Source organism: Mesocricetus auratus, unplaced genomic scaffold (assembly GCF_017639785.1).
Source record: "Mesocricetus auratus isolate SY011 unplaced genomic scaffold, BCM_Maur_2.0 Super-Scaffold_100004, whole genome shotgun sequence".
NCBI classification, from domain to species: Eukaryota; Metazoa; Chordata; class Mammalia; order Rodentia; family Cricetidae; genus Mesocricetus; species Mesocricetus auratus.
The window spans coordinates 34,406,019-34,421,425 of NW_024429189.1; the positions used below are offsets into that span (position 1 = coordinate 34,406,019).

The window sequence follows — 15,407 nt, forward strand, 5'->3', positions numbered from 1 at the left end:
AGCTTCACTTTGTATAAAAGTAATAGCCTGAGTGTTGAAGTTCATTGCAAGTTTCTGCTGTTGCTTCTTTGTTAGTACTAAAATGCCTCGTTATAATGAAAAGGAGTTGTGTATATTCTATTGCACTGTGGGTTGAAGAAGAGAAAACCCAGAAGTGCCTTGAATAAACTATCCACAGATAAGGCCTGTAAATATTTTTCAAAAGGATACAAAAACACGTCAGGAGAATTCTTGTTTACATTGAAGTATAAGGAACTCTGCATAGAGCAGATTGACTTTCTCTAATAATTTTTTAATTTCAACAAGGTATTGAAAGCAAGCAATTGGCTTGGTGATTTGTTCATTCAATGAAGAGCGCATCAGGACTTCGGCTCTGAGAGCTGAATGACTTTTGTTGTTGCCTCATCCATAGGGTTTAGGGTACTGTTCATATCCCTGAGTATCTTACAAGTATGTTGAGAAGACTTCAGTTTCTCTCTCTGAAATACTTTCTCCCATCTTTCATGAAAGGTCGAAATGAATGATAAATCTCACAAAAGTTATGAAACAACCTAAACACCCAAGTTAGGGAATGGTGGAATGGAAGAAATAGGAGCTGGAGGGACTTATATGAAATAGGAAAAGTGATAGCTGCAAAATAGTGAAAAACTGAATGAATACTGGTGATACTGGTCTTTATGACATCCTTTAAAATATTGACAATCCAGATATGTGGTAATAGGAGTGATAGCTGGTGTTGCAGGGAAACTTTCAAAGATGTTGAATCAAGATTTCCTGTGACATTTTATGTGGTGACTACTCCGAATCATACAGTGCCAGACTTCATTCTGTCATAAAGCCCTTCATTTGTATATCCACCCATTCATTCATCTCTAAGTAATATTTGCTGAGTATCTGCTACATACTACTGTTGATTGTATTAGTTAATTTTCCTTTTGTTGTGATAAAATGCTCACAAAAGGAACTTAGGGAAGCATGGAAATATTTCAGCTCATTGTTTGAGGATACAGTCCACCCCAGGAAGGGAGCCACAGGGATTAGAGTGTGAGACAACTGGTCACATAGCATCCACGGTCACAGAGCAGATAACAATGGTTGATAGCTCTCAGCTCACCTTTTTTTTTATTTACGTAAGACTCCAGCCCGTGGGATGGTGCTGTCCACATTTGGTGTGGATCTTCTCACCTCAGTTAATTCGGTGTAGGAATTCTCTCAAAGAGAAGCTCAGGGATTTGTCTCTTATGTTATTCTGGAACCCATCAAGTTGGCAATCAGATCAACCATTGTGCTGATGTATATGCTAACCAGTGCCAGCCTGAGCACGTGACATAAGGAGGAACGCACATTTTTGCATTGGAGCTCCATCCTGCATTTCCGGTATTATCGTCTTTATCAAAAGGAATATTTTCCATTCTTACTGTCTATAGTTAAATCAGATGTGATTGAACTGCAGTTCATCTGGTTACCTGTGCTATCTTTCAAAACCCTGTAAGTGTCAAATCCTGTATCATCTGGCCTCTAAAGTGTAACAACTTGATGTTACATGAATCTCTACAAGTGATGACAGAATGTTTTTGGAGTCAATTACATGATTACAAGTCCAAGTATACTTATGTAAGAAAGAGTCAAACCTAAAAGAAAGGATGTACAATTAGAAAAGGCCCCCAAATTTGAAATACTTATAACAAAATACTTTATTTTAGTGTTTCATCAAAGAACAAAACAGATTCAAATTTTAATGGCAAAGATACTATCCACCCAATATCATAAAACATTTGATGAGGAGAAAATCAGCCTACAGCTTTTAATGCTTTAGACAGATTTTAAAGTAATCATAAAACTAATTCTTAGAAAGCAGGAGTGGGTAATAGTTATTTATCTGTTGTTGGTATTGTTAAAGTAGTTAAGACATTTCAATTTCATATATATACCCGTAATACTTTCTTCATATGAACTCAAAACACACTAAGTCAAAACTTCATAAAATAAAATTATTTTCATGCTATAATAGAGTCATCTTATTAGAAAAGAATCCATGTAATTCCTATCCAAGAGAAGAGTCTTTCCAGTAGAAACTCTTGCATCCATTTGATTCCAGTGTTCCATATGTCAGTGTTCATCTTACCATGTGCTTCCCTCATCTTCTTGGTAAAGGAGCCCTTTGACCTCAGCTGCCTCCTAATGTTATGCACTGATGGTAATAACATTGTGACAGGTTCGAGAATGCTGTGGCCTAAACTACTCTGGTTCTATGTGGCACTCACACCTGGCCCTGCACCATGCCTGTGGCATTTTGAGATCAGGTTTAAGACTGGGACCCCACACTTTATGCTGGTCCCAATGATAGACTGACCTGGATAAAGTATGTGTGTGTCAATATTTAAGACAACTCCTTTCCTCTAGAGTTTCCTTTGGATGGTTTTGATTTAACCCAAAGGAAAAAATGGAATGCAATGATCTATTTCTGCCATTGCTAAGAGGACAGGCAAGAGTGCCAAAGTGACAGGTAGTTTCCAAATGCACAATGAAACCCAGGAGTGCATTGGCCAAAGAGAATGCGAGATACCTGCTCTTGCTGTACAGCTAACAATGCTCTGCTCTTCTCCAAAATAGAAAGTTATAGAATGTCTTTAATAACAACCAGTAGTCTATGTTTTCATGTCAATGAAAAGTGGAAATATTTAGATTGTTGCTGTTGATGTGCATTGGACCCAACCTTTTCTAGATTTGACATGAAAATACACTTGTGCAGCTTTTGTTGGGCGGGTCACAATTTTAGAATAAAACAAGCTATACCGTTTACAAATGAATTTGTGAAAGCAAGATCCCAGTGACCACCTGGCTGGCGGTTTGCATAAGCTTTCTGTAGAATTCTATTTCAGAAACCTTATAGATGGGTTTAAACAAAAGTTATTTAAATTTCATTGTGTTTAAGACAAGCTATACTCTGCAGTGCTGTATCTAATCTTGTGACCCCCACCTCTCCCAAAGCAGATTGGCAATATATTTAAGTTACTCTTAAATTGCAGATCAAGAGAATGCATATGGAAGACTAGGGTGGGGGCACGACTTAGGAATCTTTGTTTGGATTAGAGAACACGTTTAAAAGCTTGTCTGTGGGATTGGTTTTCAGAAATTGAATGCAACCAGCTCATCTGAAGGCAGTACAGTTGATATAGGAGCTCCGGCAGAGGGAGAGCAGCCAGAGGCAGAACCAGAAGAATCCCTTGAGCCAGAAGCCTGTTTCACAGAAGGTAAGCAAGCAGTGGGGCCCTGTCAGTAGGCCTCTCCTGTCTGTCCGTCTTTCCTGACACCTGCCTACATCTCTCTACCACCTACCCACTTCTAATCGCCCATGCCTATTTATCTGCCAACAGTTCATTTATTTGCTTCGTTTTAAATCTCAAAACAAAGGCAATTTATCTGACTATAAGCTTAAATTATGTAGCTAGTTCCTTTTGCTTTTGCTTTTGAAGGTACTGATCTGCTCTAAAATATGATGCCTCTGGTGTATTCGTTTGCTTTCGGTTGCTGTCGTAAAACCTTCTGACCAAAAGCGAACTGGAGAGGAAAAGTTTAATTGGGCTTCCACTTCTATGTCACAGTCCACTATGCAGGATTCCAGGCCAGGAAGTCAAGACAGAGAAACGTAAACAAGCACTGAAGCAGAGGCCATGTAGAAATGCAGCTTACCAGCTTGCTCTCCTTGCTTCCTTAAACAACAAATGACTATGGCCAAAAGGTGGCAGCACCCCAGTGAACAGGGCCCTCTCATGTCAATCATTAACTAAGAAAATGCCCCACAGATTTGCAGACACATCAGTCAGGTGGAGACGTTTTCTCAGTTGAAGTTCTCTCTTCCCAGATAAGCTGAGCTTGTGTTGACAAAAACAAAACAAAACAAAACAAAACAACAACAACAAAAATCCCGGCACAATGCACTCTTCTGGCCCTCTAAATTAGCTGGCAGGACAGATAGCTACACCAAATGCATAACTGTTAAAGTTGCTAAGAAGAAAAGGAAAAGACAAGCAACTAATATGAGGAAGGAAATAATCTGTCATTTACTGAGTGACCATAATATAGTGTACTAACTAATAAATGTGCATTTCAGTCCACCTTGAGTAATAGTTCCATGTGTCAATCAATGTCAAATATTTTTGTGATTTTCTTTCAAGAAAGATATGAGAACACTGAAATGTACTATATACTTTTATATGGGGTCATTACTATCATCAGAGTTCTCTCAAAAGGGTTCTCTAAAGCAAGCTAAAATTAGATCATCTCAGATGAGGGTCAGTTATATCATATAACAATGATATAACAACAATGCTGAATGTCAAATTGCATGAAACCCTCAACTCTAAGCCACTCACCTGGGCTTGACAGATAATGCCTTGAGCATGATGCTCAGAGTTTCCTGTCACTAATTTGTGTTTATATTTGTTGTTTCTTATAACTTTGGGACTCTTATACAGCTCCCAATATCTAGTCCCAAAACCATTTTATTCCATAAAATCCAGAAATTAAACTTAATTGATTAAATTTTATAAGCATTTATGTTATAATTGTTTTCTGTGACTGTAAAACTTGTTGAAATTTCACTCCCACTAAAATGTCCATTCCCCAAGAGAATGGTTCCTTAACTAAATATTGCAATTTTATTATGACTTTCCAACTACAATTCTTTGAATACAATAGCTGTTCAATAAATATTTATTGAAAAGCCTTTTACTTAGTACCTCACAAATTATACATTGGTACTTATTCTGATAATGATCAGAAACAAAACAACCCAATTATGTAAATTTACAAAAATTATATAAAATTATAAATTTGTACAAATTCCCATAATCTTATAGAGAGAAATATAATAGAATTTCTCCCAAACCTTATGGTTAGAAGGAGAAGTTATATTATGCTATAAAGTGAACTAATCATAATTCAAAGAATAGTAGGATGGACTCATGGGACGAAGACAAAACAGAAAGACAAGCTGGAGCTTTTATTTATATTTTCTGCATTTGAGTGTTCTGTGATATTTACAATATAGTTATATGCCCATTAAAAATAAAGGATCAACTATCAAATGATTAAAAGGCGATACCATTGGTTTTGACTTCTGTAAGCAGAAGTCATCATTAAAATCAAGTTGTGTACAATGCATTGTGAGGTGACAGCATATGTGCGTGTCCCACCTTCACAACGATGCACCAAGAGTAACTGATGACCTTTCCTTCATCCACTGTCCTGTGTTTTAGACTGTGTGCGAAAGTTCAAGTGCTGTCAGATAAGCATAGAAGAGGGCAAAGGCAAGCTCTGGTGGAACTTGCGGAAAACGTGCTACAAGATTGTGGAGCACAACTGGTTTGAAACCTTCATCGTCTTTATGATCCTGCTCAGCAGCGGTGCTCTGGTAGGTGACGTAGGACCTTGGGCTTCCTCATCCCCCCTACCCCCAGGGAACCTCACTTTACCCATTTGTAAGACAGCCGGTTGGGAAAGGTGAAAGATGTAAACGGAAGGACCCTCTAGAGCAGCTTATACTGGTCTACCTGAAGGAGCCAGATAGGACTGCACTCAGGCAGTGTGCATTTCTGTAATACTTCAAAAAGAATCTGACTTTTAGTCACTAGCGGCAGTTTTCCTTATTTTCGCATAATGGATTGTATTCTTTTATTCTCAAGTCCTTCACTATACTTTCCAGTATCTACTGCATCTTAGCCTTAAGATACAATGCAAATATAATTGTTTTCTTATTTAAGAGTTAGATTTGAGAGTGTCCCTGCAATGCCCCTGCTGGCACTTCTTTAGAACGGCTAGGCAGATACGACGTGGGGTGGCCAGCTGAAGTGGAAGCTGCTTAGTAGAAGCCCCTGGCTGGAAGAAGTCACTTGACTTAGTCACACCATTTCACTCGCCAGCCACAGTGAATGGAGACTAGGCTTCCTTAATTTCTAAAAGCATTCCAAACCTAGTTTGCATCTGACTTCATTCAACAGGATGAATAATTTAATCAAATACTCATTATTATAACAAAATAGAGTGTCCCATTTTGTGTTATGACAGTAGGTTGCATTTCCTTTACTTTTAATTTGCAGAAAGTGATGGTGAGTAGTTTTCATTAGGAGGATGACTATCTTGCTTCTGGGGGCCGTTAACTGAGTCTGCTGTGAAGCATCCTGCCATCTACTCAGTTAGTAGAGAATCTGAGTCCTCAGCAGGGTGAGAACTTCCTGTAAGAGCTGTCTCCTCCCTGGTACACTCAGTCACAGCTCACCGAACACATGAGCTCGTACACACAGGAGCTGGCTTCTGGGGGCTTCCAGCTTGAGCTCCGGGCTAAGCTCCAAAGCCCTTTGCTAAGCCCCAACATAAACCTAGATGCCCTCCTTCTCTAATAAGAAAATGTTCTTAGTTCCTTGATCCAGGCCACCACACACTGTTTTGACATTTCCTTTAAAAGAGTTGCATAGATGGCTCAGAGGTTAAGAGCACTGACTGTTCTTCCAGAGGTCCTGAGTTCAATTCCTGGTAACCACATAGTGGCTCACAACCACCTTGAATGGGATCTGGTGCCCTCTGCTGGGATGCAGAGGATTAAGGATTGTATACATAATAAATAAATTTTAAAAAATCTTTTCATTGTAGAAGGCTCGGGGGTTCCTGTAAAATGACCAATCCTTTCTCTCCTAAGAGCTACAGAATGATGGCAGCTTCCAAACACACCCACAAATTCTGGGCAAAGTGAAGGGATAATCTTTCCCCCTTTCCCAGGTTCAGGAAACTTCTTGTCACATATTTACACATTCGTGGGAGAGAGATGCCAGGCACTCTGGATTCTGAGCTATTTCTAAGTGACACCACCTCTTGCTTAAGAAAGAAACATGTGGCCCTCTGTCACACCTCCAGCTCTTTGGGAATTACCTCAGTATCCAGATTTTAAAATTGTGGGAGCCTCTTCAGTAGGCTGCAATGCCCAGGTACTCCTTACCTGTGCAGGTAACTGTGAAACCAGGACAATATGAAGGCCTTCCTGCCCCTGACTGAAGAAGGCCTTGCTTTTTGCTTCATTTTTTCCCCCAGTATATAAAGTGGAAGCTGTTCTTGACGATGACATTCAATACCATGTTTTCACTTATAGGCCTTTGAAGACATATATATCGAGCAGCGAAAGACCATCAAGACCATGCTGGAGTATGCTGACAAGGTCTTCACTTACATATTCATCCTGGAGATGCTTCTAAAATGGGTGGCCTATGGGTTCCAAATGTATTTCACCAATGCCTGGTGCTGGCTGGACTTCCTGATTGTTGATGTGAGTACTTGGAAGTTCTCTGTTCTGTTTCTAGGCAGGGGATGATTAGCCCTGGTCCTGCCTTTGGCCAGCTGCATGGAAGAAGCACTTGGGGAAACACTGTCTATGTCCCAATACAAATGCTATTTTCTACTTCTCCAGTGGAAGTGTACCTGAGATACATGCTGTCGATTTAAGTGCCACCTTTTATTTAGTGACTTAGTTTGAAAAATAATATTCAAATCAGTATATGAAATTCTAAGCTATGCAAAAGCAAGCTTCTTTCCTGACTATGTTTTTAATTCTCACATTTCATGCAATTTATACAATTGCAGTTGTTAAAATTCTTCACAAGCATCTTTGGCAATAGAACTTGTCAGCAGCTGAGTCTGCTGGGAACTATGTGTTCCATATGTAGAACATTAATTGCATATGAATTTGTGTGGTGATATATTGCTTATGATCTAATAAAGCAACTGGAGATAAAAATTCAAAGCTAGCCACAGACATAGAGACAGGCAGTGGTGGCACACACCTTTAATTCCACCAGCCATACTAGCTAGCCATAGAAGCCAAGTGGTGGTGGTACAAGTCTTTAACACCAGGACTAGGGAGAAAGAGACAGACGGATCTCTATTAGTTCAAGACCACATTGAGCTACACAAAAATTGTTGCAGTCTTAAAGAGAAATAGAGCTCACACAAAGGCGATCTCAGCACTTGGGATCACATCCTTTAATCCCAGCACTAGGGAGGTGGAGACAGGAGTGATGTGACTGGGCAGAGAGAGGAATATAAGGCAGGAGGAGACAGGAACCGAGAGAATTGCATCTGAGATTTGATGGAGAGCAGTGCAGTCTGCATTGCACTCTGAGGATTCATGGAGACAGGATCACCCATCTCATCCTGAGGTAGAGGTCAGAGCTAGAGGCTGGCTGCTTTGTTTTTCTGATCTTCAGGTTGAACCCCGATATCTATCACTGGCTCTTTATTATTTGTGTCACAAATTTGAAAGTCTAAAACCAAGTGATACCACTGGATTTATCTGATAGTTAAAAACAGATTGACTAACCAATCATTTAAGAATGTGTTGACTTGTATTGGTGCTTAAAGATTTTATGATAGAATATCAGAATATAGACATACTTAAAATAATTGAATACAGTAAATTATTCCTAAATGTAACATGCAAAGGGTACATAAAGAACTACATTAAAAATCTTCTTGAAATGCAGAAAGACAATGAACGAAAGTTAAGGCTGCATATGTTTATATGTTTGCCAATTACAAACAACAAAACAAGTGTGTCAAATATGCTATCACTCTTTCTTTTATGTGACAGGTTGTATAAGATACCATTCTTTTCATTTTTTGTATGTAATTGTGACAGATCAGTAACGAAGACAGCATAGCTAATATTTAATATATATAAACAAGGATAAGTCATTGCATCCATATTCATTAATTATTTCAAAAAACAAAAAGAAAGTTAATTGTCTTGCTGCCTAAACTCACATTTTCTAATGTGAATTAACATGGTCTGGCATGCTCTGATATCTACTATTTTGGATTTTTTGGATACTCTCATGATTGTATATTAAACTGGTTGATAATTTGTTTTAAGTCAAATATACTTTCTAATAATCTGCTTTCATATGGTGCTATAAATAGAAAGGTCACTTCTCTGGCCCTGAGGGAGCTTAAGGTTGACCAGCAAGGACAAATGTATGGTCAATGACTTCCCTTGAGGAAAGGTTACCTGAGAGTAGAGTGAGCCAGAGTTTGAGTAAAAAGAGTGCCAGTAGATCCAGAAAAGGGGGAACACTGACATGTGCCCACCCTGAGTAGCAGTGCTGGAGGGGGAGAACAGAGTGCAGGGCATAGGATGGGAAGTTTATAAATGGAAGACAAACTAAGAAAGACAAATGTTTGAGGAACCCATGGACCATCTGAAGAAATGTGAACTATAGATTTAGTGGAGAGGAAGATTTTGAAGAATCAAACAAAAAGCAAAAAGATTAAAGATGTCTGTGGTGTCCCAGGAAGACCCAGATGTGTCCCCTTTTCAAGTGTAGGCAAACAACATATCGAAAGTGGCTGCTAACCTGGCTTGCCACTTCTGCAATCTGTCCCAGTTCTGAATATTTTTCATTTGTCTAACTTTTCTTTCATCCTTCAATGTAAGCCTCTCCCTTGGGTTCTGTCTTCAGAGACTATAAGGCACTCTAGGTCCTCCTGGCTTATGTTCAGAAAGCCTTCACAATTCTTGATAATTTAGACACATTGTTCCACAGTTATCTGTGAAGAGAAGACTTACAAAGTTCTAAACTATATAGATGAATTTTCTATCTCATCTCCCTCTTAAGTTCAGAGACTTTGCTTTCAGATTATACATACAAAATTAGTTTAAATAAACCAAGTTTTTAAAAGACATTCTATTGACTTCTGTTATTTTTCTTAAAAAACATTTTTCAAATACTATCACAATACTTTTTAAAAACTACATTATGTATTTATTTCTGGTTATCTTATTTTCACATTTTGGTGTGCTTTAGAATGAGATAGCATTTCCTTTCTGAGTTTACATAATATTCATAGCTCCCAAAGGTCACTGGGTGTTTTAGTGATGCATCTGGCAGCTTTTCTTTTTTTTTTAAGCTGAGTTTTTTAGAATTTTTACCAATAGCACTAATCTGTATAAATAACTAAAGAAAAAACCTTGAAATTCTCTATTTATACCAAAAGCTCAACTTTCTTTTCATTCATTTTCTTGGCTTTAATGATAATTCCAAAATGTGACGTAGGAATCAGTATGTTGATTTTACCAGAGAATTTAGAAAAAATATAAATTCCCAGGCCTTTCCCCAAATGTACTAACTCAAACTCTGCCAGCTCTGTGTTTCTTTAGTTGAAAATAGATTTTTTTCCATACAAATTCTGGTCACAGCTTCCCCTCCCCCAGATGCCCCCAGATTACCCCCACCTCCTCAACCAATGAATCCATACCCTTTCTTTCTCTTTCATTAGAAAACAGGCATCTAAAAAAGGATGGGAGGGCAAAACAATACACCCGGAGAATGACATCTCTCCTGTAGCTCACAGTGATCTTAACTTCCTGGTGATGTGGGGAGTCACCAAAGTTTGAGAACTACTTGTTTCTTTGCTGCATAGAGCAAGGTTGAGGGATGTGTAGACATTTTTGCCTATAACTTTTAATCAATTGTATGCTCTTTTTTTTTAATAGGTCTCATTGGTTAGCTTAACTGCAAATGCCTTGGGCTATTCAGAACTTGGTGCCATCAAATCCCTCAGAACATTGCGAGCGCTAAGGCCACTCAGAGCCTTATCCCGGTTTGAAGGAATGAGGGTAAGACTGAACATCTTAAAAATTTCTGGAATTATAATTAAGAACAACCTGAATCTTTTTACAGTAGAAAGGTCACATCCTTCATGTAACCAACCAATCAGTAATATGTATACAATGTCTCTAATGAGTATCATCATTTGATTCACCAGTACACAATGCCCTGTGCTCTTAATCTCCTTCGTTTTCATTAGGGAATTCTTGATTGTCTCACAGATTGCTAATATGAATCAAGATTACTTATCATCTCTCTATTCAAAATGTGAAGGGCATCTTACTTGATGTCATTTAAAACTACCTAGTCATGACTCATCATTTCTTCACTGTATTGTGTACTTGGAGCCTGTTGAATTCTGAATCTGGCCTTTTGGTTTTTAAGCACAGACAGAGATGTCTAAAAAGTAGGTCAGCTGTAGAAATCTAATACTCCCTTCAAAGGCAGTACAAAGGACCAGGAGGAACTCATGCTGACATTTGTCATCCCCTGGGACAAAAGCCCGAGAACACATATTGTCACCACCTAAAAAAATAATTGTACTCTGTCTCCATGGTATTGAGTATTTAAAAAAATGCTTGCAGAAATGGATGCTTTTGTAATACTTAAAACCGTTTCCTGTAATCCTAGCACTCAGAAGTTTGAGGCAATGGGATTGCCAGCCTACATAGTCAGTTCCAAGCCAGGCTGAGCTACAAAGTGACACCTGTCTCAGAAACTCTTAACAAGACAAGACAAAGACAAAAACGGAAATGAAAATAGTTCCTCACACTTAATCAGAGTATTATGAGCACAGCCATAAATGAATGTTAGTGTTGGTGTACAGGCATGTTTATGCATGCTTTTCTATGTAAAGAAAGAAATGGTTGTTTAGCTGTTGGACTTTTTTTCTCTTTAGCAATTAAATAAATCCAAGTTTTTGCAGCAGTAGGCTTAATAAACAAAGGATATTAAATGTTCTATACTAAAATATATTTCATTTTTTCTGTGTCAAATTCATCTTTCTTATATTCTTGCCTCCTCTTTCTTGACCTTGGGACCAAATCCCAAGTCTTACGCTTGATGCAGGTGCTCTGTGTCACACTATACCCTCAAATGTTCTCTGTTGCTCTCAATTTGGTATTCCATACTTTATATACAATACAATATTGTTCGTTTTTAAAGCTGGTATTGTTCATATGATGATCTTATAAATTTATAGGATTATTTGTGGTCTTAATTACTTGTTGATTTTAATTATCTCTATTGCTTGTGTAAAACCTGCTACGTACATGTGCTTACCCTCTAAGAAAACATTCCATAATGTAAAATTCCTTTCATATTATTCTGAAATTTAGAATTTAAAAATTCTTAGATCAAACTATTGGATATTTCTACCCAATATTCAACTTTGAGGAGATACATATTTTTTCTAAAGTTTGATCATTATTTTCTTTGTTATATAGTTTTATATTTTTAATTAATTTTTATTTAAATTAAAAATCTTATTTTACATACTGATCCCAGTTACCTCTCCCTCCTGTCCTCCCATTTCCCCCACCAGTCCCCCATCTCACCCCCATCCACTCCTCAAAGAGGGTGAGTCCTCCCATGGGAGATCATCAAAGTCTGTCACATCATTTGTGTCAGGACCCAGACCCTCCCCCCATGTACCTAGGCTGAGAGAGTATCCCTCCACAGGGAATGGGCTCCCAAATCTCATTCATGCACTAGGGATAAATACTGGTTCTACTGCCTGAGGCCCCATAGACTGCCCAACCCCCCCCAACTGACAAAGGTCTTATATTTTATGTGATGTGTCTGGATATTTGCCTGCTTATATGTAAGTGCACAGAATGTATGTGTGCCAGAGTCTCTGTAACAAGATACAGAAAGTTCTGACCCTCCATGCTGATGATGGGAACCAAACCTAGATCCTCTAGAGCAGGCAATACTATTAGTCATTGAGCCATCTCTCCAGACCATTATTCTCTCTTTTTTTAGGATGTATTTATGTATTTCCTGTATGTGTTTGTATGCCAGATTATATGTATGTGCATCAGACACATTCAGATGCCCTTGAGGGTAGAAAGGTGATAGAGGAGTTACAGGAGAATGTTAGCCACCTGACACGGATGCTGGGAAGCCAGCCTAGGTCCTCCTAAAGAGCAATCGTGCTCATAACAGTTGACCCATTTTCCAAACTAAAATCATTATTTTCAATAACATTTGGAAGTAAGGGAACATAAATACTTATCTTTTCATGGGTTTCTTGCTGTCCAGGTTGTTGTAAATGCTCTTCTGGGTGCCATCCCATCCATAATGAATGTTCTTCTGGTCTGCCTGATCTTTTGGCTAATATTCAGCATCATGGGGGTGAATCTCTTTGCTGGCAAGTTCTATCACTGCATCAACTATACCACTGGGGAAATGTTTGACGTGAGTGTGGTCAACAACTTCAGTGAGTGCCAAGCTCTCATAGAGAGCAACCAGACTGCCAGGTGGAAGAATGTTAAAGTCAACTTCGATAATGTGGGACTTGGATATCTTTCTCTGCTTCAAGTAGTAAGTGGCCACCTTATTACTGCGTGCAATGTGTCTAAAGTTGTCTTTCTCCACAAGTAGGTGTTGTCTCACGGCTGTTAGAATACTGTCATCAAAGACAAGAAGAAAGATAACGCATTTGCAGCAACCTGCACACTGTTTGTGGAAATGTAAATTAGTCAACCTTAGGAGAAACACTGAAGGGATCCCTTTAAAAAATATATAAAAGAGCTATCATATGATCTGGTGATTCCAGTCCTGAGTGTGTATCCAAAGGAAATGCAGATTTGGTGTGTGAAAACATGTCTGCATTCCCATATCTTTTGGATGCTGGTTTTACATTGACTGTGGAAACATACTGATTCTAATCACAGCATCACTTTAAGGACCATTTTCTATGATATTGGTCTAAGTCCATCAGTGGATGAATGTCTAAAGGAAATGGCATATGCACATAAATATTCAGTCTTGTTCATTGCTTCCTGAAATGCTTTCCTAGGTTCATTCTAATAATCATATCAGAGTCAAAGGCTGCTGAAGTGACCTTTATGGCCATATATTGTGAAGGGAGATCAGGATTTCATTATTTGTGTTAAATATGTATAAAAAGATTTTACAAAGTTTTGTGCCTATTATCAAATATTGTGCACAAAGTTTAAATAATAGCCATAAACCATGTTATACAAATGCCTTTGAATGGATCTTGGCTAACTACTTGTACATTTTTGAAATCGTTTGTCTTTGTAGAGCACTCTGGGATGTGTTAAAACATACATACATTGTGTAATGTGCAGTTCAATGGAACTTATCTGTCTCCCAGGCCTTTGCCATCATTTTCTTGTGGTGAAAACACCCAGAAAATTGTCCCTCGGGGTTTTGGTATCACCTTTTGTTGTACTTCTACCCTGATAATATATTTTCAGAACTGTAATAAAGAGGAAAAGTAAACAGTTTGACTGTTTTACAGGCCACATTTAAAGGATGGATGGACATCATGTATGCAGCTGTTGACTCAAGAAATGTAAGTCTATTTTGGCAAGAAATGACTTACTTTGATCAAATGAATATATCCACAGTACTGCAAATAGTCAATGGCAAACAGCAACAAACATGGCATAACTATAGATCAATTTACAGAACACAACTATTTTACCAAAACAAAGTGCTTACATTATTTCTTTACATTTTTTGTTGTTGTTGAGGATTCCTGTCTTTAGTTACAGATTTAAAACTTCTTAACATGCTTAAAGTCTAATAGTAACCTTAAAAATAACTAGTAACCAAAAATTTGAAGCCAGCCAGTTTTTCAAATTTTTATTAAAAGATTTCTTCTCAAGTCACTGTAAATTGTTTTTTATTTTTATTTTTAAATTTAAATTAGAAACAAGGTTGCTTCACACATCAATCCCAGGTCCCTCTCCCTTTCCCTCCCCTCCTCCCACCAACCCCCCCCCATATATCCCCTCATTTGTAAATTGTTTTTAAGATTTATTTTGTTTTGTGTGTGTCAGTCTTTCTTGCCTACTTGCATGTCTGTGCAGCATGTGTGTGTCTCTGGTGCCCACAGAGACCAGAAGAGTGTTCTAGATTCCCTGGAGCTGGAGTTACAGACAGTTGTGACCCACCCTGTGAGTGCTGGGAATTGCGCTCTGGTCCACCGGAAGAGCAACAAATACTTTTAACTGCTGAGCCATCCCTCCAGCCCCCCACTATGATTTCTACTTTTTTCTTTTCATTTACTTACTTATCTTTTGTCTTTTCTAGTAAGCGTGGGCCTTGATGCTTGCTTAAATTTTTATGAGCTGTATTTTCAAAATGAGACATTTTATTTTTGTGAAAAGAAAACCTCAGGGCGATTTTCTTCATCTGCCATAAGTTTCCCCCAGCATTTGATCTTCTGTGAGGACGGATATGACTAATAATGACAAATGGTGGGGAACACAGGAAGCAAAACCAACAAGCCAAAGCCTAATAGTGTCTCCTGCCGGGAGGCGGAAGTGTATGAGAGAAGGCAGAGATTTGTAAATCTACCTTATAAGTGCTGTGGAGGGTCTTTTGTGGGTTTTTCCTCCATTTTTTTATTAATTTCATACAGTTTATCATGGAAGAAAGTGGCATTTTGGAAAGAGACTGATTTCTGGTTTGCTACAGCCCCCAGATTACTCTCAAAATATAATTTCTCTGTACCAGCAATTATCTCTCTGTATTAAAAATCCCCGAGCTGTTTTT

At 38.3% G+C, this 15,407-nt stretch overlaps 1 protein-coding gene across 6 annotated transcripts in view; it reads left to right on the forward strand.

Moving 5' to 3' along the window:
- Positions 1-15,407, forward strand: part of LOC101843810 (sodium channel protein type 2 subunit alpha) — a 132,514-nt gene that overhangs the window by 104,596 nt on the left and 12,511 nt on the right. For all 6 annotated transcript variants that reach the window (XM_021232913.2, XM_040745473.1, XM_040745476.1 and 3 more), the window contains exons 18-23: positions 3,134-3,254; positions 5,262-5,416; positions 7,145-7,318; positions 10,541-10,663; positions 12,918-13,199; positions 14,146-14,199. In XM_021232913.2, the coding sequence (XP_021088572.2) occupies positions 3,134-3,254; positions 5,262-5,416; positions 7,145-7,318; positions 10,541-10,663; positions 12,918-13,199; positions 14,146-14,199 (909 nt within the window). The remainder of the gene's footprint in view (positions 1-3,133; positions 3,255-5,261; positions 5,417-7,144; positions 7,319-10,540; positions 10,664-12,917; positions 13,200-14,145; positions 14,200-15,407) is intronic.